Below are 21,651 nucleotides of genomic sequence, written 5' to 3' on the forward strand. Positions count from 1 at the left end.
GATGACGTAAACGCCACTTGTGATTGGCTGGGCATAACACGTGACCCAGCTAACACTGAAGACAGACTGCATCCGCTCTAATGAGCGCACCTATATGTCTAACACATGTACAACATACAGCTTTTTTATCATGACTATATGAATAATATATTAATGTATTATCTACCGGTGTAGACTATGAGGACCTCCTTTGGAGGACCGTTTCATAATAACGTTTTACTTTAATAAAAAAATGAAATAAATAAATAAGCAAAGACTGACTGAAAAGAAAACACGATTAAAGTTGAAATTAATTTACATTTTCAATGTAACGTTAAATGTATATTATTATTCAAATGTAAAATTAAGAATTTTTTTGTCATCTATAAAGTCCACCAGCGATTAGGATATTTGAGTGGAAGCTGTTCTGTCTGCCGGAATTGAGCTCGAATCAGGCACTTTTTAAAGTCACTCCATTTAGTTTATCCGACCACTGGGGGTTAACTTGCGTTTTGTGGCGGCCATATTGGAACGGGGTTTTGTGTTACTTGACCACTTCGCATACCACAGAAAACGAAATAAGGGCATTTTCCAATCTGACGCATGAGTTTCACTAAATAGGTTAGAGCCGCTAAATAATACCATATATATTTTTGTAAGTGGTTAGAAGACGCAACATTAATGCCAACTTCTCAAAGAACTCTGCATTTGTACCTTAACATTCTTATTATAGATTGGTGTTATGTATATGAAACTGGAATGCTAAGGTTGAAGCTTGGCTTGTAGGTGAGATGTAATGTCAGACCTTTATTTGCGCCGTTCATGGGAGGTACAGGCGCCATTTTGTAAAGGGGAAAAATCATTGAATATTGTCGGACTCGTGTAGCACGTTCAGATACACTGCATTGACGTCGGTGACAGCACAAGGGACTCGGATGGGGTGAAAGTGCAGAAGACTAAACATAAAAGAAAGACATCCTCTAGTGTGCGTCTGCTGTGAACAGGAGCTGCATGCCCATCTCACAGCTGAATGCTGGTGCCCCGTTTGGCGTTCTTGCTACGCCGTTCCTTCCTGCTCGGCAGGATGGAGGAACAGCAAGGATACAGCCGCCCGCTGTGTTCCCGGAAGCCTAGACCACCGAAGGATACCTTGCGGCACATCAAGAACCGGGAAAAGCGGCGGGACGTAGAGCGCCCGGGGCCAGCAACCGTGTATCTGCAGGTGGCGGGATCAGGCAGTCGCGACGCTGGGAGTTCCATTTACGTTTTCTCAGAGTACAACAGGTAAAGAGGGGTGCACGTGTCTTCTTGCAGAGGGAGGTCCTGAACGAAGCAGTTTGATTGAGCAGCCGTCTTATGCAGGGTGCCCAATCAGCGTGTTCGCATGTGGTTTATCCGCTAAACATAGTTTTAGAAAGTGCCACGCTTCAAAATCTTCCCAATTCAGCTTCACCTCCTTCAAAGTTCCATACGTAAAGTATAGTAGTGATCATACCTGCTGTGAATTTCCGTAAGGCAATTCACTTAAACCATGATGTGCAAATTGTTAGAATGGGGGTCACTCGTTGAAGTCGATGGTAATCCCCTTCAAGTAATAATGGGAATAATATAGTTCACTTTGGTCTCAAAGATTTAAACATGAGCTCAACCCATGGTAGCTGCAGCACAGAGCTGACTGGCTTAACTTTGGAGAAATGTGGAAAGAATTTACCAGTACCGAAACAGTCAAAAGGATAGAAACGCAACACAATAAAACCAGCACTCCAATTTAAAAAAATAGATTACTTTAAAAAAATGAAGGAATAGACACCGAAACAAAAATTGGATGTAGGGAACTAGAAATATGATTTTTTTTTTCTCAAGTTTTTAGCGACAAAAAGTTTAAAATGCATGACAGACTGGTCGAAGTTAAGGCCAGGTACGTTGGATCGCAGGACTGATACAGGGACCAGGTTTGGCCTGGTGTAAATTTTACCTTTTGACTTAGTCTTTTTCTTGAAGAAAATCTTCATCTATATGACAGTTGGCGGGTAGAGGTTCCAGCTGGATCTGAAGAGCTCATCGACCAGTAGAAGCACAGGACCTTGGTGGGAGCCTCAGCTTCCACAGGAAGTTTGAGTCTCTCGTGTCGAAGGTGAAAATACTCTCAGTGGGTGAAATCCAAAAATTAGGTCTGGGAAGGTGTTGGTGGTGGGGTGCTCCTTGGCATTGGTCCTAGTGAAGTGCTCTACACTCGGACTTAGAGACTTTTTGGGAAGTCTGAACCTTTAATCGAGGTAAACCAGCAAGTTGAGTCCAACCAGAAGTTTTGAAGGCAGCAGCTTGGTGGAGGTCTGGTCATAGCCTTTGGTTCTTTTGGCAGAAATCCTTGAAAAGTTTTCAAAGTCTCAACTTTTAGGGTTAGGCAGGAACAGTACACTCTGACACTTATCCCAGGACCTTAGGGACACCACTTGGTGGACAGTACTCCCTCCAGGGGAAGCTACCAGCAGGGTCCAAGGCAGGTGCAGTTAGAACTGGTCAGCTAAGTTCTTCAGGCAGGTGGTCTTCTTGCAGCTTTTGCGCTTCTGTAGCTTAACAGGAGGTCATGCTGCAGATCGGCGCATATAAAATCTCCCTACTTCCACGGACAGAGTAAATCCACAGTCACAAGCACATACACTCATCATACGCTAGGGCCCATCACACTAATTTCACACTATTACTCTATCCACACTGAATATAGGAGAGAAAACCTAAACCAATCTGCATCTAAACGAGGTCAATGCGACCATAAATACATTGTCCTGAGTCATGATTTTAAACATAAGAAATACATTTGGAAACTCAATAAATGACAAAGAAATAACCACCCGACACTGGAATTCAAACAAATGCTTATTTATCTAATTAGTTCAACATGAAATCAATCAATAGCAAAATCATTATTCTCATAGTTACCTATTCTAGCTAAATGGGTCAGGACAGGTCTCTCGGTAAAGTCTCTCGAACTGCCGTCCTCAGCATAGGTTCAGGAAGAAGTCCAAAACGCAATGACCGCAAAGAACACGATGAACGTAATGAACGCAATGAACACGGACCCTCTCTAGTCTAGCATATTTATAACAAAAATGACAAAATAAAAGTTACAAACAAACTTTGAATATCCGTTGAGCCGCTGAGCAGAGCGAGCAGGAAAGGATGTCACTTGGTTACATTTAGAAAACCTCCGCTCAGGAAAAATCACAAAAATAAAAACACGGAAGAAGGAAACTCGAGTTTGCAAGTGTTACAGTTATAAATGCTTTTCCTTGGTACCATAGCAGAGCCACCGCAGATTTGTCATTGTTCATTGTGGCTTTATCCTTCTCCAAGGACAATTGGAATCATGCCCAGAGCTGCTGTCCTCACGGAAACTTTTAATTCAGGCAGAGGCTGTGGTCAGGTGACTTTCAACCATGTTCAGCAAGGCCTCTCGTCAAAATTCAATCACTCGAGCGCAGGCTGTAAATAGCAGCCATCTTTGTTTAGGCCAAAACGGACCATCTTAATTAAAAGAAACACAAAACAACGTTACCACATCATAATGATTGTACAGTGTTAATCCCCGCTAATACCCTTATGTGTATGTAATTATCTAGCCTTCTGCAACACAAAGAAGCATTAGCACACGTTATTTTAATAGCACCAACACAAAACAAATAGCACTTTGCGAAACTCATTTAATTAAACTGCGCATATTAATAAGCAACATATATGCTTTCGCACGTGTAGTTTTCTCTCATTAGTAATGTTGGTTAATTTGGACCTTTAACAAAACAAACTATTAATTAATGATTACAAATTTAGTAATTTTAATCATAACATATAGACGAAACTGGAGCTTAAAACTCGATAAATTTTCAACAGAAAACTCTGCTCCAGCAGTCACACATGTTGAAATTTCACACAATGCAGAATCATTCTTCTCTTGGCTACAGCTCTGGGCATACCCTTCAGGTGTGTCTAGGGAAATAAGGAACTCACCCTGCAAACCAGTTCTGGAACAGGTTCCCCTCACTGGTATTGGTGCTACCCTGGCTACTTGGACAATGTTAGGGGCATGCCTAAGTGTGAATTAAATCTGCCTGTGATAAGTAATTCACATATGAAGCTTGTGCAGTTCGTGTAGAACACACCTTCTCCCAACCAAGGCCCGTTGTTCACTTTCCTGGGAGCCAGTCAAACCTCCCAGCATGCTGCCAGATGATAGCTGGGGATTAACTCTGAGAAGGCTACTACAGATTTGTACCGGAAAAGGCCAACTTTCTGACTTGGCATTCAGATTGGATTTTAAATACCTAAAAAACGCAGTCCTTGAACCATGGTCCTAGCTATTCCCAAGCTGAAGTTCTACATTGTATGTTTTCATAATTTGGCCCAGATTGCACCTCTAGGGGATAGTCCGCCTCGCTGCAGTGAATGACGATTGTGGAGATATTTAACTATATCAAACAGACTATTTTCTTTGGACTACCCTATAAGGAAACTGTTAATCACATCCACTCGTATTTGGCTTTAACCATACAATCGGATAAAACATTTATCAGAAAGAAATGCACACGATTATTAAAATTAGAAACACTTCAAAACATATTAAAGACTTGATTTGTTGTTACATTTGATCACAAAGCGAGACAAAGTATTACAGGTATATGGTCAGTAATATTCCTCTGTGATGTAACTAACCCAATCAATTTCTAGCCCTGAAACCCAATACATTTTTTTTTCTATACAATCTAACATCGGGATTACACATAAAAGACAGTATACTTTGTCATTAAAAAGGTACACATCCGTAATAAAACAATGTAAAGCATTAGAACCCGATACTGAAAAGTTAATTGGTGATCTGTGGTTCCAGCCTTATAACGGATTGTGGCATGAAGCGTCGACGCGTTTTGATGGAAAAGTATTATTGCACCATCTTTTTCAAGACCCTATCTGTGACTCTCATAGTCAAATTGATTGTTTGAAGAAAACTACAAATAGAAATACCTATATGTTAGGATACATATATTTATCTACCTATGAACAACTGTATTTTAATTAATTCAAATCACAAGACCTCATCATATATGTACACAAGCATATATCCCATAGTACTATCAACACATTTAAGATAATCACAATCCTAAATTATTAGGAAAGAATTTTCAATGACTAAAATCAGAAGATCTAGTATTGATAAGCCGTTAGATACAAGACCCCTAATTCTTGTGCTCACCATCCCTTTGGGCTTCACATTATATTTCCCCTTTAGTATTCATACACTCTCACTCAAAATACTTCACACACACACACACACACTCCCAATTATGGGGTTCTCACTCACTACGGTCATAGACCCGTTTGTCCCAATATGACTATATTAAGGTCACGCTTGCTATTTTTCTATTCTCACCTTTTATTTGCTGATTTAAGGGAAGGGCCTTTCTTTATTTTTGTCCCTCTCGAAATTATACGTTTGATAGATAGCTGTAGAATTAAATACCTCCGTCCTCTTTAGATGTATCCTGTAGTCGTAAGTATCAGATGTCTAGAAATAAAGGAACATTCTAATTAAAGATGAATATAAAGAGTGTTCAAGATCTAAAACTCTATTTAGTCTATTATTCACAGTTCTATTGAACACTATCTTAGTGACAATTGAGATTTTTAACTGCCAAGACATGTAAAACTTAACACTACCTTCTTTTCAAATACTAAGGACTCTCCCCTATGGGCATTTATGACCTACCGTATGGGTGACTTAAGTATTAAAGGAAGGTTTAGGCCTATTAGAAGTGTAATTTTAACAGGTCAAATGGCAGTTTTAAAATTGGCATGTCAGGCTGCAGGTCTAGTCATGTCTTACATGGTCACATTTGTAGTGTCACAATAAGTGCTGCAGTCTGCTAGTGTCCTTTAACCTGGCTACACAAGAATCTTTATACTACGGACTTACAGGTAAGTTAAATATGCCAATCTGGGATTAGCCAATTGTACGTATGTTGTAGGGGTCAGAGCACACGAACAGGACCCTGGTTAGTAAGGATCCCGTGAAACAGAGTAGGAAAAAAAGAGGCCATTCTGTACCAAAATGCTCTCTGTTTGGTCTACTTATCCAAAGGTCTTATACGTGCCATTATTTAAACTGTAATAGAAGTTGTTAAAATAGTCTTAAATCTCATAAAAACATTTTATACTCTGAATGATAGTGAATTTGATAGCATATCAGTGAGTAGTATTATGTGCAGGAAAGATTACCTGTGAAGCAGGTAAGTGTAGCCAAGCACTTATGTCATAAGTCCAACCGTAGCTATTGGTGCAATATAAAGTGAACCTACGGTTCTTCCTGGAATGCCATGACCACATCCTTAACTTTAACTCTACAAGTAAGCTCAGCAAGCATTGTCAATAGCACACCTGGTTAAATAGGTATACCTCAAGATCCAACACCGCTTCTCCTTATAAACAAAAAGATTACATTTAAGTAACAGAGCAGTATATATAATAAAATATGAAACAGTAGGATGAATGCAAAGATGAAACGGAAACAGTGACCTCTCAATAAAATTCATATTCACTTAAATATCAAGGTAACCTAATACATCGTCCTACTTCAATCAATTAGTACTTTTTATTTTCTCCATTGCCTTGTGGTTCTTCATATGTTCTTCGCTCACATGACTGACACATCATTATTCAACGAGATTAACTTCTCATTATTATCATCCATATGACCAGAATTATTCACATCTCCTCGTTACATATGCTCTTTGCCTACATTCATAGCAAAATCATCAGTCTTATCGTATATTGTGTCTCCAAAATTATACTTTTAATTGTCTGGATTGTTCTGAAAAAGTTAATTTTTCGCTCACAAGTACAACTACATCACATTTAGAAAACCACAGTCAATCTTCCAGCTACACTACACCTTCGTTCACACTTTTACATTTCTATTCTGAAACTCACATTTCTTCCTCCAGCTATTTCTTTTTTTGATCGAAAACCCCTACTCTTACATTCAGTTTTCTTAATCATGTTTTTTTTTTTTCCCTGATATTCTTTCATTTTAGGTTGTCTAGCTTCCATCCTCTTTCTAACCAAATCTTTGTTCATAAGCATATCCACCGACTCATTTCTTTCGCTTCACCAATCTGGGAAGAATTTTACTTTACCACTCCTTCCACGTAACAACTCATGGTGTTTCACCAACTGTACTGTGTGATGCATTTTTAATATTGCCAAATGATTTCAGAAACAATAATTTCTACAGCTTAACTAGAAGCAGTTGCAATCCCTTCTTTAATAATTGTTTGCCATTGCCACCAAACAATTAGATGGAGGACCGTCAAAGATACAGTGTAGTGTCACAGATCGTGCTTCCTGAAATATTTCATGTTTATTTTCAGGAACAAATTGAACACAATTATTGGAAATGAGTTCATTTGCTGACTTTGTTAATTAAATTCTCAACGCAGTTTCAACGTTCGCCAAGTCACTCACGCTAACCAATTAACTCACCGAATATTTATTTAGTTATTGATAATTATGATTGCATATTGCTTGACAATTGGCACATTAGTTATAGGTCCTGTAAAATCCACAACAATCTTTCCCCAGGGTTTAGAAGACAAAGGGTTGGGAATCAAAGGAGGTATCCTTAAATTGAATTTCTTATTACTCTGTAAATACTTTAATGAATTCTTCCACGTGGCTGTCCATTCTTGGCCACCAGAATTTTTTCCTCGGAACTTGCTTAGTTGCAGTGTATCCCAAACTCCCAGTGTGCCAGAGAAAGTATTTTCTTATATAGATTAGATGGTGGCACCCTTTTTACCTCTCCACATTAGACCTGAACCAGGACTTAATTCTGCAGAAGTGTGTGCATAACACTGTAAAAAAGCAAGCCAGTCTGTGCCTGAACCGCGCCGGATGCCGGGACACAGCAATTTTGACCATGAATTTGAGGTATATGTTACTTATACTAGCTAGAAGCTTTGGTCAATAATGAAGCCTCATCATTTTCATCACCACTGTCCCTCTACAACATTTGGACCCTTTCTCTTCTTCATTTGTTAGTGAGCCGAGCATGCAAAAAAAAAAAAGCTGTGATAAACGTCCCGAAAACAACTGCTAAACCCTGACATTCACTAATTTCTACTATTACAGGTGAACAGGCTGTCTCTGCATCGGAATGTCCTAAAAGCCTCAAAGATCTTTTTCTCACTGTTGGGTCGCTGTGCAAACGCTATACAGACGTGGGTTCTTATTTACTGGCGCAAACGTGACATTGCGTTCTTATGGAGACTTTACTTTAAGCAGCTGCCCCTCCAAAGATAACCATTGCCAATCCTTCGGGTTATAAAATGATTAGGCTGGATCATGAGGGAAAGCAGGGGGAGGGGTGGCCATCCTTTTTACTCAAATGGTGTGATTAATGAAACATACCTTTCTGATCAATTTAAACTGCTCATTTGGCAGAATTTGTACAAGCACATGTTATGTTTAATTTATAAAGTGCACGGCTACTTAGTGTCCCGGCGCTTGCTCCAAAAAAAGTAAACTGCACACAAATCAGAAACTTAAAAAAGCAACGTTTTAAGCTTTTTCCCAAAAAGCAGTGGATCCTGAATGCCCCGGGGTGCCAACGGTAGCATATTCCAGGCCGAGCCGGCTTTACGGACAAAAGAACTCCCGCCAAGCCTTTGACGCTTGAACCTAGGAATCTGTATCAGAAGCTGGTCGGACGAGCGAAGCGGTCTGCTAGGTATATAAAAAGCAAATCTCTTCTGAAGATAAATAGGGCCTAGACCATAAACGGCCCGATGTACAATAGACAACATCTTGAATTTCAGTCGAGATTCAACTGGGAGCCAGTGCAAGTTACGCAAATGGATCCGAACACTGTGTAGATGAGAGTCCCAATAGCAGTCTTGCTGCTGAGTTTTGGACTACTTGCAATTTCTTTGCCAAGTAGCCTGGGCTACCAACCAAAAGAGCGTTGGCATAGTCCAATCGGGATCAGATCAAACCCCGGACCACAGTTTCCTTAGCACTGTCAGGCAGAAGAGGGAGAAACTTCCTCAAGATTTTCAAAGTGCCAAAGCAGGTCCCTACCAGTTTCTTCACTTGTGTTGAGAAGTTCAAGTTTTCGTCGAACCAGACACCAAGTGTTTTCAATGGTGTCTGTTAGAACCGGGATTCCCTTGGTGGCCAAGTAGGGACCCTCGCTTCCACGTCGGGGAAAGCAAGGACACCTTCTCAGATACCCCCTCGGTTGCTTGGCACGAGCAGCCAGGCTTCTCTTCAAGGCAAATGTGTAAAGTATTTGCAACCACGCTCTCAGTGACCCGATGAAGACACCACAAAAGGACTCCACATGAGTTTCATAGAAAAACAAGTATATGTTTATATAAAAAGATATACGAGGAGACCACACGATAAAAATCCAACATGTGCGTATTTATATTCCTCCTGGTCGGTTATTAGGCCAGCCAGCCCTTGTAGGTTCTGGCGGTATTCATGAGCAATTCTAGATGATCCAATGGAGTCCTAATGCAAGGCTATGCAGTTCGTAATGCAAGAATCAGGCACTTTGCAATGTAAAAATAATGTAGTTTGTTATACAACAATCCAGCAGTTCGTAATGCCAAAATAATGCAATGCGTAATGCAACAATTGGGCAGTTCGTTATGCAGAAACAATGCAATGCGCAAGGCACTTCGGCACCGATCACGGTACTTTAGACGGTCTCTCTGCCACTCGTACTGTCTTGCTGTCATTCTCCACCAACATATGCCCCCAACACGGGTATGGTGTAAACCAAAGTGCGGCTCCACACTCCGGCCCCGGTACTGCCACTCCTTGGCAATTACGGGCCGCGATACGAGCTGGAACAGAGGCTCGTTCTGCAAGAATGGGAGAGGCAGAGTGCTTTTCCCTCCGAGCCTGCACCCCAGGCGGCGACGCACATTACCTGGGGGGGGGGGGGGTTGGGAGTTGCGACCTCGCTCTCCTCTCCTGTTCTCGCGACTTGCGCCTCCGATGCGACCTGGTTGATTCCAGGCCGATGGCGATAACGAAGATCTCAGGCTGCAACAGGGCACACACACAGCGTCGCTGAGACTCTCTTGAGCTTCAGGTGTGCACGGTCACAGGGCAATCCCCACGACGGTCTCAGAATGCATGAAGCACACGCACACCGCGTTGCTGAGACTCACTTGGACTCCGGGTGCACACGATCACCGGGCAATTCTTATGAAGGTCTCAGGCTGCAAAAAGCACATGGACACAGCGTCGCTGAGACTCTTCTGGCAACTGTTGTGTTCCTGAGTTTCCACAACAGGGAGCCAGCTCGCCTCGGCCTCTTGGGGTTAAGTTACTTCAGGACACAGCAAAGTCCTTTCAAGCAGGGGGACACAGCAAAGTCCCTTTAGCCTCTCCTTGGTTAAAGCAGCAAGCTTCAGGCCAGCCCCAGAGCACACAGCAAGGGTCCGTAATTTCCTCCAGTCTCTTCAGCTGTTTCTTCCTTGGCAGAGGTTCCTCTTGACCACAAAGTAGTTTAAATCCTTTTCAGTCTTGGTCAGTCTAATTCCCTTTCAACGTTCAGGGGTTTCAGCTCTCATAGTTATGCCCCTCAAAGTCTTTGTGTTCAGGGGGACACTGACCCCTGTCCAAACCAGTTCTTGATGTCTCCCTGCCAGTTACACCTTATTCCTTTTGATAGTGGGGGTCTGGATACTTAATCACTCAGCAGGGGATTGAGCCATTGTTTTATGGCGGCAGCCCAGGCCTCTTCACCTCCAGGGGCTACTCCCCCCCCCCCCCCCCCCTTACACTCCATATGCAGGTCAACCTGTTGCTGTCTCACCTCCTCCCCTGGGTGAAGACATTCCCCGGAGCCTATCGCATTCAAATCCAGACAATCCACAACCAGGCAAAGACGCACAGAAATGTTAGAGCACAAAAACCCAGCCATTTCTAAAAGAGTGGTTTCTAAACATGCAATTAAAAAACCACCTTCACTAAACGATGTGTTTTTAAATTGTGAGTTCAGGCACACTTAACTTCACCTCTCCTTCTTAAGCCTTTGGGAAGATAGGCTGGAAACATTACACAGCCTTTCCCAATCTGTCCTATGGGCAAGATGGCCTTTTAACAGTGAAAAACGAAATGGAGAGTATTTCACTGTTAGGACATGATACACACCTTAGTACATGTCCTGCCTTTCACATACACTTCACTCTGCCCAGCAGGGTACCTTGGACCTACCATAGGGGTGTCTGATGTGCATAGAAGGAGTAAGGCCTGGCGTGTGGGTGCACTTGTCAGGACAACATGGCAGTTTTATAAACTGCGCGCAGGCACTGCAGTGGCAGGCTGGAGTTCTCTCTTTAGGGCTACTTTTCTGGGTGGCACAATTAGTGCTGCAGGCCCGCTAGTAGCATTTGGATTACTAGCCCTGGCACATATAGTGCACTTTAGTAGGGACTTTACTAGTAAGACAAACATACCAATCATGGACAACCAATTACCATTTCACTTTACACAGGGAGCACTTGCACTTTGACACTGATCAGCAGTGGCAAAGTGCCCAAAGCATCTAAGCCAGTCAAACAAAATCCATCACAGCATCAAAAATAGGAGGTAGAGGCAAAAAGTCTGGGGTAATCACGCCAAGAAATTCCAGATGTAACAGTGTCCTACGCAGATTGTCATTTTGCTTACCCCGGATGCAGTGGCAGCTTCCAGTCAGTATAACTTTTGCCTAAGAAAGCAGCAGAATGCGTGTCAGCCAGAAGCCTAAAATTAAATGGTGACAAAACTGAAGTGCTAGTAGTTGGTAACAACCCTACTAGCTGGACCGAATTATGCTGACCTGACTCTAGGGGATCTTCCAATTCCTAAATCGGCAATAAAAAGATTCAGGATTTGGATTGATACAAGCTCTCCCTGGAGGTTCAGCCCAGGACGCTAGCCGCAAGTTGCTTTGGTCTATTAAGGACACTTAATAACTTGCTGGATATTCTACCCAACTCAATGTGAAGAGTGGTGATGCAAAGGCATTATCACATAGTGCTGATATTTCTTCACATTGGTTGCCTTTATCCAAGAGGGTAGAGTTCAATGGTCTTTGTATAGCCCATCGAGGTTTGCGCAATAAGGGCCTCCAGCTTCTACAGCATTTGACCTGTCCTCCTATTCCAAGAAGATTGTTATGCTCTGCTGCTTTAGTGCTATTAAAAGTCCCTAAGATCAAGAAAGCCAGGAGCAAAGGATGGTCTTTTGCTTATTCTGCTCCTAATTTTTTAAATGTGCTACCTGTAGCTCTAAGAATGAACATCGATGAATCAAGCAATAATCACTTAAAGGCTGAAGATTCTGAGACTGGTATGGTCTGTTAGCACTGGGAGACCCGTTGGGTAGCAGTGCGCTCTAGAAATGCCACGTATACAATTTAAAAGTTAGATGCTCCTTAACGGACAAGCTTCAAAGGTACTTTAATCTACAGACCACCTACCCCAAAAAAATAATTTCGTTTATGACTGCTTGAAGCCCTTGCATCTTATGTATTGTATTCTAAACATTTTCTTTTGATTGGGGAGTTTAAGTTTCAGTGGGAAAATGTGGATGCCATTGGAAGATGACCTTGAATGCTGGAGGTATGCCATAGTATTGTAGGTCCTGCTCATGTAATGGTGCCACACATTGGAAATTGAACTTCCGTAACGCCAACATTTTCAAGGTCCCCACCTGGTCCCTCTCACAGGGACTGATCATTACCTCAAAACTTTGAGATCAAGCTGGAGGCCCATGCCGGCGCTCCTCCTCTTAATGACTTCATGTACATTTTCTCCTTGGAAGTGATTATCGAAGGATAAGCTTAGGGATGTCCTCAAGCTCCCACAGTTAAATAATAAGATGGATGTAGATATTATATCCACGACATACAATAACCTATTAAATGGTGCTCTGAGGATTTACGTGAGACCAAACGGATGTAAGAGACTGGAGTACATTTGGAGGCACTTTAAGTCTGCAGAATAAATCTGTGCTCAAAGAAGTACTTATAAAATAACATAACCGACTGCTCACAAAACAAAAAGCTTACTCACTGAAATGATTAAAAATAGTTCCTCTTCTGCCAAAGAACTCTTTATTATTTGTAAAGAGCTCACATACCCAGGGTCTTGTGCCTCCTCTGTTCCTCCCTCCTTTGAATGCTGTGAGACCCTATCCATGCTTTTTCATTAAAAATGTATCGAAATTTGAGATTTTTGATTTCCATCCTCATTCCATGAGTCCACCATTATATAAAAACTCATTACCTTTTCCAGACATTTGAAGAAATGTTGACACACTGGGCAGGAATGTGGAATTCTTATAGCCCGACTCCCAGGACACATTGGGGTCAAGGGCAGCAAGATTTTATGTGTATTTTGTCCTCGGTACAAGTGGGCCCAACCCCCTACAGCACACACCCTTTGACTGCCACTTTAAAGTAGCACACTATGGATCAAGGAAGGGCAATGTCTGCAGTTAAGGATATATTTGTGTTAATGCTGTTCATACTTATTTATATGGTTCATTAATACAAAGCCTTTCTTAGGGTGCGAGCGCGCTAAGTAAATGTTGTAAGCTCGGACTGCACTACTGACAGTGGTTCCAGTATAAAAATGCGTGCACATGTTTTCAAAGTTAGCAATATGAGGCTATGTATAATGCTCCCAGAATGCTCTCTGATTAGATGCAAATATTTGCAGAATCTTGAAAGCAAGAATGATGATTCTTTGCTTTCAAAATAAAAATGTTAACAAAAAAATGCAAATAGGAAAAAACATTTAGCTAAGCTACTGTAAAGTATTGGGTATCATTTCTTTGCAGCATCATTTAGCAAAATGTATTGATATATGCTAGCATTTACCAAAAATCTTCATAATGGAAAATCGGTGTAACCAGTTTCAGTAAGATTATGGGAAACATAAAAATAAACCAGAACAAGTTCGGAGGAGGGTCTAGATTAAAGACCGCAAGAAAATGGCGCTCAAGCAGGTGCGCAATTGATATTACACATGTGAAAAATGCATACGGTGCTGACAGGTCAGGGGAAAACAAACCCAAAACAACCCCTGCAAGTGTGTAGGTGAGGACTCACACTGTAGCGATAAGAACAAAGTCCTGTGCACACGTTTCAGGGTTTCGTGGTTCCAGTGTAGGAACCGTGACTCGCGTGTTCTTTGTAACAAAAATTATGAGAGTTGACCTCCAGTGAATCTTTCTGAAGATATTTATGTATCAAATCAAATGCAGAAATGAAAACCAGCCGACACGTGTTTCGTCACAATGTGATACAATTGTGACTCTTCAGGGCTGTACAGGGAAATCTTGGAGCAAATGTCGCAGTCACGTAGGAAGGGTCGTCCTTCCTACGTGTTCCAGAGGTAGTCTGGAAACACCAAAAAATGGACGTGCAAGTCCGTGCGAGCAGGAGACCTCGGCTCCCGCATGAACGCGAATAGTCGTCGCGTTTACGTTGTGACGAAACGCGTGTCGGCTGGTTTTCAATTCTGTATTTGATATTATACATAAATATCTTCAGAAGGATTCGCTTGATGTCAACTCTCATAATTTTTGTTACACAAAGAACACGCGAGTAACGGTTCCTACACTGGAACCACAAAACCCTGAAACGTGTGCACAGGACTTTGTTCTTATAAAAATAAACGAGCACTGGCAAAGCCAGTAGGTCTGAAATTGGTGGTCAACCTTTTTGTTTTGTCATGGTTATTGTAAAACCTTATTGGTGTGAGAGCTGCTGGGCCCTCACCGTTATAACAAACATTGTCAAAAGCAAAAATTGTTTTTGGTCTCAAAAGGCACATATTTCCACAGTAGTTCCTGGTACTGAACAAAACTACTATGTGTGACGATATGCTCCTTGTGAAAGAGCAGGCTCACAGTGAAGCCAGCCAATAGACTGAGATACAGAATTTTAATAAACACAAAAGTCATGGTTCACGCCAGATCTTATTAAAGTCTCAAAAGTGCACCCATGGTATTTGTCGTTGCCTTAAGTGCAGATTTACGGCTTTCTTGAATTTACAGAAGTAGGCCAAGAAATAGCACTCCTAGAAAATATTTGTCAACTACATATAAGCATGAGCAAATATGTATGTGTAGATTTGCATATGCGAAAATCTTTTCAGTGTTTGCAAATTCACTTTCCCTCCAAACCCTTTTTTCCCTAACCCTGGAAGACTTTTTACGTCTGCCATTGTCGGGAGTACATTTTCAACCTCTCACTATGGGAAAAGATTAGAGAAGAGTAGGCTAAAATGGGCATTCCAACCCTGGCACTATTGCTTACCCCTACCTTCAACCTTAGTTTGTAGATGTGCGAAAACGTGGCACAACAAGGGAATTGCTAGTATTCAAACCCTACTTTGGTATGAGCCGTGGCATAATCGGAGAGGCTATATCAGAGCTCGTGTATATTGAGATTGCTGCCATAACTTGTCGTTGCATCACATGGCACAAAAGGGACTAGTGGATTTTTTTACAGGACAAGTAGATTTATGAAGCATCTTGCCCCATGGACAAGTAGATATTTTATTAAATTCACAACCCCTGAATGGTTCATAATTCTCATCTACTCTATTTGTTCAGGCTCTCTGAATAATCATGCCCGTCTCGTTGTTTCTGCATTTCTCTCTTTGTTTGCACCTGCTTTGAAGGCTCTATTCATCTTTTGTTAAACACTACCAGGATCCCCATTATTGGAAACAGGCTAACCTACTGCTTGGTTAGGAAGCATGGCTTTACGTTGGTGTCCTATGCTGATGACTCACAGCTAGTGATATCAGCTTCTGAGCATCCTGATCAAATAGCGGCCAAATTCCACGCCTCTCTCTCCGATGTGATGAAATGGATGCATCGGAGTTTCTTGAAAATCAATACCGAAAAGACAGAAGTGATGGAATTTGGGAAGGGGCCATCAGTCTGGAATTCCTTTTGGTGGCCTCCGGCAGCCGGGCAATGCCCCCTCCCAGTCACCAAGGTGAGGAACTTGGGGGTGGTTTTTGATCAAAAGCTAAACATGTCAGCTCAGGTCAACAGCCTCACGTCCTCCTGTTTTTTTCTGCTCAAAACCTTGCGGAAGGTTCTTCCATACATACCTCTGGCATTACAAAAGACTGTGATGGCTGCAGTTTTCATGTCCAGACTGCATTACTGCAATGCCCTGTTTCTGGGCACCGACAAATTTCAGGTCAGAAAGCTCCAATCCTTGCAGAACGCCGCAGTCCGGGTTATCCTTAACTTACCCAGGGGCTGCTCCACCTCCTGCGGGAAGGAACTCCCTCCACTGGCTCCCGGTTCAACAAAGAATCGAGTTCAAGGCACTTTGTTTGGTGCATCGGGCTCGTTTTGGCGGGGGCGCGAACGATGGGACTGACAGGTTTATACCCTACACTCCGCTCCGTGCGCTGCGATCGGCCAATCTTGGCCTTATGTGTACCGCCAGATTTAATCTTGCCAGATGGGGTGGGCGTTCCTTTGCCATCTGTGCAGCGAGATTATGGAACCAACTGCCTGTCTAGTTGCGACTCCAACCTTGCTATGTTCTCTTCAGAAAATTGCTCAAGCATCTATTCCAGGTCCAGCTGTAATTTTATTCTCCTGCAAGTCACACACACCACAGCGCCAAGACACCCTATGGTATTCGAGCGCTTTATAAGCCTTTTTTATACTTTTTTTTTTTTTATTTTTTTTTTTTATACTAATGCTGAATAAGGCATCTGCAAATATCTCCCAACCACTAACTTTCGTCTTATCGCTCTTTTGCCATACCCTGCCTAAGTATTGGGCAAAAAAAGTATCCACCAACATTTATCTAATTATTTGGAGGTTGGCAATATTCCGGACTCCTTTGAATCGAGGTGTAGAGCGGAACATAGTACAGCGACTACCCTGTGGGTGATTTTGGACAGCACCAGTACGGATGAGGGCCCTGCCGCTATTTGCCCTCATCCTGTTAGATCGCTTTGCAGCCTTTGACATTGTTTTGCATGTGGTCCTGTTCAAGAGGCTTCTTAAATTAGGCATTCATTCTCTGTACCAAAAACTTGTAAACCAGGCAAGGGCTAAAGAACAAACACAAGATATCTGCCATCCTCCTTTCGAGTCTAAAGCTGTCTCGAATACCTCCGGTGCGCCACAGGGGTCCTCTTGAAGACACTCTCTTTTTAATATCAATGTGGCACCCTCAGCCAAGGTTGTTGGGGGACTGAATTTGAAATATTGTCCTCTCTCATGATACTCCGCTTGCAGTATTCATTGCTGACAATCGGGAAGTTACAAGACCAAGCTTTTGTAACTGCATGTCCTCCGTGGCCCAGTGGATGTGCCACAACTGTCTCCAATTAAACATTGAAAAACTGCAATAGTTATTTTTGACAAGGTTAAGGAGATATTGTCAGTTGACTGGTGGCTTCACGAACTGGGTCCTGCTCCCTAAAAGGTAGGCAAGAATATCGGAATTGGCATCAATGACCTGCTCAGCATTAAAAAAATCAGGTCGACCTGGAATGTGATTCCTGCTATGGAATTCTTCGTATGCTGAGAAAATGTTTTAAATAGATCCACTGCACTGTTGTAAGATGATTATTTAGGCTTTTGTATATAGCCAGTTTGACTGTATCCCTAAACAAGGCTCTGCTAATTCACTTTGATTGTGCAGAATATTCTGGCCAGGCTAGTTTATCATTGTCCACAACAGACCTCATCAGGGCCACTTCCAAAAACTCTCCAATTTCTTCCTACCAGGAAGCGTAGGGGTTTCAAACTGCTTTGCATGGTTGTGTCCCCTTTTATCTTTAAACATGGATTAACTTTTATCAATCTGCCAAGCGCTCGTTGGATATCTGCAATTGTGGGAGCATGTCCATCTTCCATAAAATGCTGAACAAGTGACTTTTCTGATCCATTTGGTTTCTTTATTCTCCTATTTTCCTTGAACGTTGTTGTGCCCCTAATGCCAGGATGCTACTTTAGGAGTAAGTGGTTGCTCTTTATCTGTGGATTTAGCATAGAAACACTTTTTCAGATTAATTTTCTGAAATTGTATACAAGCCTTTGTCACATTCTCAGTACACAAGGCTGCATTTGTTTCCCTAAAGTATGAGTTTAATCACTTATTTGTGAAACATTTTGTTTACCCTCTGCACTTCCACTGTGACAAGGAATACACACACACACGGATTCAGTATGAATTAGTTTAAATCTGGTTTTCTTTGGAGTTTTGCTCTTACTTTAGTTTAAAAAACCTTTCTTTAGCAATTAGTCCACTCACCCCCCCTCCTGTAGAGCGGGTTAGTCTCATTGCAATAAAACCCAAAAATTATTTTCCCTGGGCTGCTTCCTATTCCGGCCCTGTGAATGCCAGAAAGTGTCATTATCATTCTAAATATTTAATAAGTGCATGTTTTTGTAGGGGGTATGTACGAAATAAAACCAACTTTAAATGCATGCCAAAGCACCACATCATAAAGATTACAAAGGAGCGCTAAATCGATTATTTCTGGTGTGTCATAAACTTGACACGACATCCATATCCTTTAATTTACCCATTGAAGTGGAAGGGAAAGTTTAAAAATGCAAGTTCATCACTACTCTTGTGGATATAGAAAAAGCAGCAGCTTTTTCGCAGGCAGATGTTGACTGTCTTTACTGGAACCATATCTGGCTCATGCATTCATTCTCTTGCTTTTCCTGGTGGTGGGAGAGAGGCAGCCACCCCAGTCTTCATAGCTGTTGGACGTGGCAGCCCTGGCTTGAGTTTACCCGGCATTTGTTTTACGTTTACCTCCTGTATTTTTACTGTGATGGTCTAGATGCTTTGGGCACTTTGCCACTGCTGATAAGTGCCAATGTGCAAGTGCTCCCTTAGTAAATTATTCTGGATTGGTGTTACCATGATTGTTTTTTTTGGTTTACTAATTAGTCCCTAGTACAGTGCAACATGTGTGCCCAGGGCCTGTAAACCGAATGCTGCTAGCGGGCTTGCAGCACTGATTGTGCCACCCACACAAGCGGCTTTGCAACAAGGTCTCAGGCCTGCCATTGCAGTGCCTGTGTGCAGTCTAGTACTGCCATGTCGATCTGGCAAATGCACCCACGTGCAAGTACCCCTGTGGGCAGGGTGCATTGTAGGTGAAAGGTACGAAATGGCCTGGTGGGTGTGGCATGTCCTGATAGTGAAATACTGCCAATTTCGTTTTTCACTATTGTAATCCTATCTGTCCTACAGGATAGAATGGGAAGTTTGCTCTGATCCAGCAGAAGTGTTGTAATTTATTTTGTGGGCACAGACGCAGATTACCCGCCACACTATAAACACCAATATTCTAATTCATCAATAACAGAGTTCGGGCCCAGAGAAACTCTACAACCACTTAAAAATCATGAGGCCCTCCGATAGATCTTTGTAGTAGCTAATAGGGACCCGGATAATTAGAGGCGGAAGCCATTCCTTCATGAGGACCTGTAATGAAGGAACGCCTATCTAACAGCAATGAATCAATCAGTACTTGTAAAAAAAAAAAAAATCGTCAATAAGCAAACAACTCAGTAGATTTATCAAGGCACTTTTTTATCCAATCTTCAAAATATGAACGGTCAAAACACAACACTTTAGAACATTTAGTATGTAGGTTTAATTGAAATGCAGGTTAATACACAATATAATCACAGTTCAAAGAAAAACACATCAAATCAAATAACTGGCGTGAGACAAGGGAAAGAGAAATACATTCATTGCAATTCAGTATGCAATTTCAGGAATAATATGAACCAAAGTTCTGATGTAGATTATCAGAACCGAGAAACAAGATGTACTAATACACAGCGTGCAATAGTCTGCAAACCTGCTTAACTTCACCATCCTTGGAAGTGCAGGGAATATCAGGAGAGTTCAGTTCAGGATAGTCTGTTTGGACTGACAGCATGTCGCGCCCACGATTTGCAAGGATAAAGCCACACATCCTTTTTCCCACAAATGTTTTTTTATACCTCATTGTTCACAACTCCAGCCCACAAATGTAGCTTCTTGCACAATTTCCAAAATTCTGTTGGTTGGGATCCATAGTGTGATCGTGGAATGATCATTCTCCAGACACAATCATCCGGAACCTACACGTAATACACTTGTTCATTGTCTCTCATTTTCTTAGAAAGTACAACATTTATTTTGCCTCGAAAGTTGGAAATAAATTTTCAACACAACATGCCAATGCTCTCGCTTCCGAGTTGGCTTGCAACATAGTTGACACAAATATTCATAAAGAGAGGATATTCAAACTGTAAAAAGGAATTGTAGTGATTATGCTTGTAACTAAAACAATTTGTCGGCATTTTATTTCTGTTTCAAAGTAAATAGAGCTTGATATGCCTGTGTTCGAAATGTTAAGATACCTCTTTTAGTGAAGATGATTTTTACATTCTGGATTTGAAAATACTACTTTTAGAAAGTAGGTGTTTTCTAGCCTAACCATCTGGTGTGCTTCTGCTAGGTTGTGTATTGACTGTCTGGCTTTGGAGTGACATGGGGTGGGGATGTGCATTCTGTTCAGACCGCCACTTGGGGGAGTTGAGGTGTGTTCTGCCTTTCCAGGTTGATTCAGGGCTGGGCTGGATATATCTGGGCTGCATCCAGAGTGGGGGGGGGAGGAGTTTTCTTTCACTCCTGAATGGGCCTGGTCTCCCAAGGCCAATCCGGTCTCCACCTTGTTGATTTTAATTTTCATTTAGATAATAGCTTAAGTCACAACACACACAGCCTTTTGGAAAGTATGAATGGCTGTGGCTTTTCACAACTGATTACATCCTCCACACATGCAGCGTGCCACACCCTAGATGGAATCTTTTCTAACGATCATCGTATTAGGGTGGGAGAGCCCCTTCCGCTATCCTGGTCAGACCACTTTGCCATTCCATTTAATTTAAGGGTCTCGGCTTCTTGGAATATTCGACCTGAAAACAGGAAAGTGTCTGACAAACGGAATCTTAATCTGATTTAGTAATGAGGCCTTAGCTAACTCTCACAAATGTTCAGCTCCCAGGACATTTAAGCGCTAACTTAGCTGCAGACAAGTGATCTAAAAAATTATTAGCAGTCCTGGACACCTTAGCACCCGTAAAATGTCATTATTCAGCAAGAAAAAGGCCGTCCTCACCTTGGTTCTCTGATAGACTGCGTAAATTGAGACCGGAGTGTAGGAAGCAGGAAAGACTGGCGTATTGACCTAGCACCTTCAGGCAGAGAACTGCATAAACAATGCTTGAAAGCATACAATGCAGCTATCATGGAGGAAAAGGGAAGGTACTACGTAAAAATTTCAGTCACTTAAATCCTCCAAAGAGCTTTTTAACATTGTTAGCTCTCTTATTTCTCCCCAGTTACTGACCCTGTGGAGCACTCACAGGAACTCTGCGGTAGGCTTTCAGCCTTTTTTTTGCTCTAAGATCTCAGATATATATGCTCAGTTGGAAGCCTCAAATCTAAATAATGAACTAGATGCCAAGCCTGTAACCTATCCAACGGAAAGTTCCAGCAGGAAGGTGACTCCTAGTTTACTTGCTTTTCCGAGTATGTCACCAGAGATTATA

General features: G+C 42.0%; 1 protein-coding gene across 2 annotated transcripts in view; it reads left to right on the plus strand.

Annotated features, from left to right (window-relative positions):
• The first annotated feature begins 872 nt into the window (after positions 1 to 872).
• The window catches only part of ELAC2 (elaC ribonuclease Z 2), a 331,642-nt gene continuing 310,863 nt past the window's right edge, over positions 873 to 21,651 (plus strand). The window contains exon 1 of one of the 2 annotated variants that reach the window (XM_085616773.1): positions 873 to 1,263. In XM_085616773.1, the coding sequence (XP_085472899.1) occupies positions 1,010 to 1,263 (254 nt within the window). In that variant the 5' untranslated portion in view covers positions 873 to 1,009. The remainder of the gene's footprint in view (positions 1,264 to 21,651) is intronic. The other variant, XM_085616774.1, reaches the window with a different exon arrangement.

The sequence above is a fragment of the Triturus cristatus genome, chromosome 7 (genome assembly GCF_964204655.1).
Source record: "Triturus cristatus chromosome 7, aTriCri1.1, whole genome shotgun sequence".
Taxonomy (NCBI): domain Eukaryota; kingdom Metazoa; phylum Chordata; class Amphibia; order Caudata; family Salamandridae; genus Triturus; species Triturus cristatus.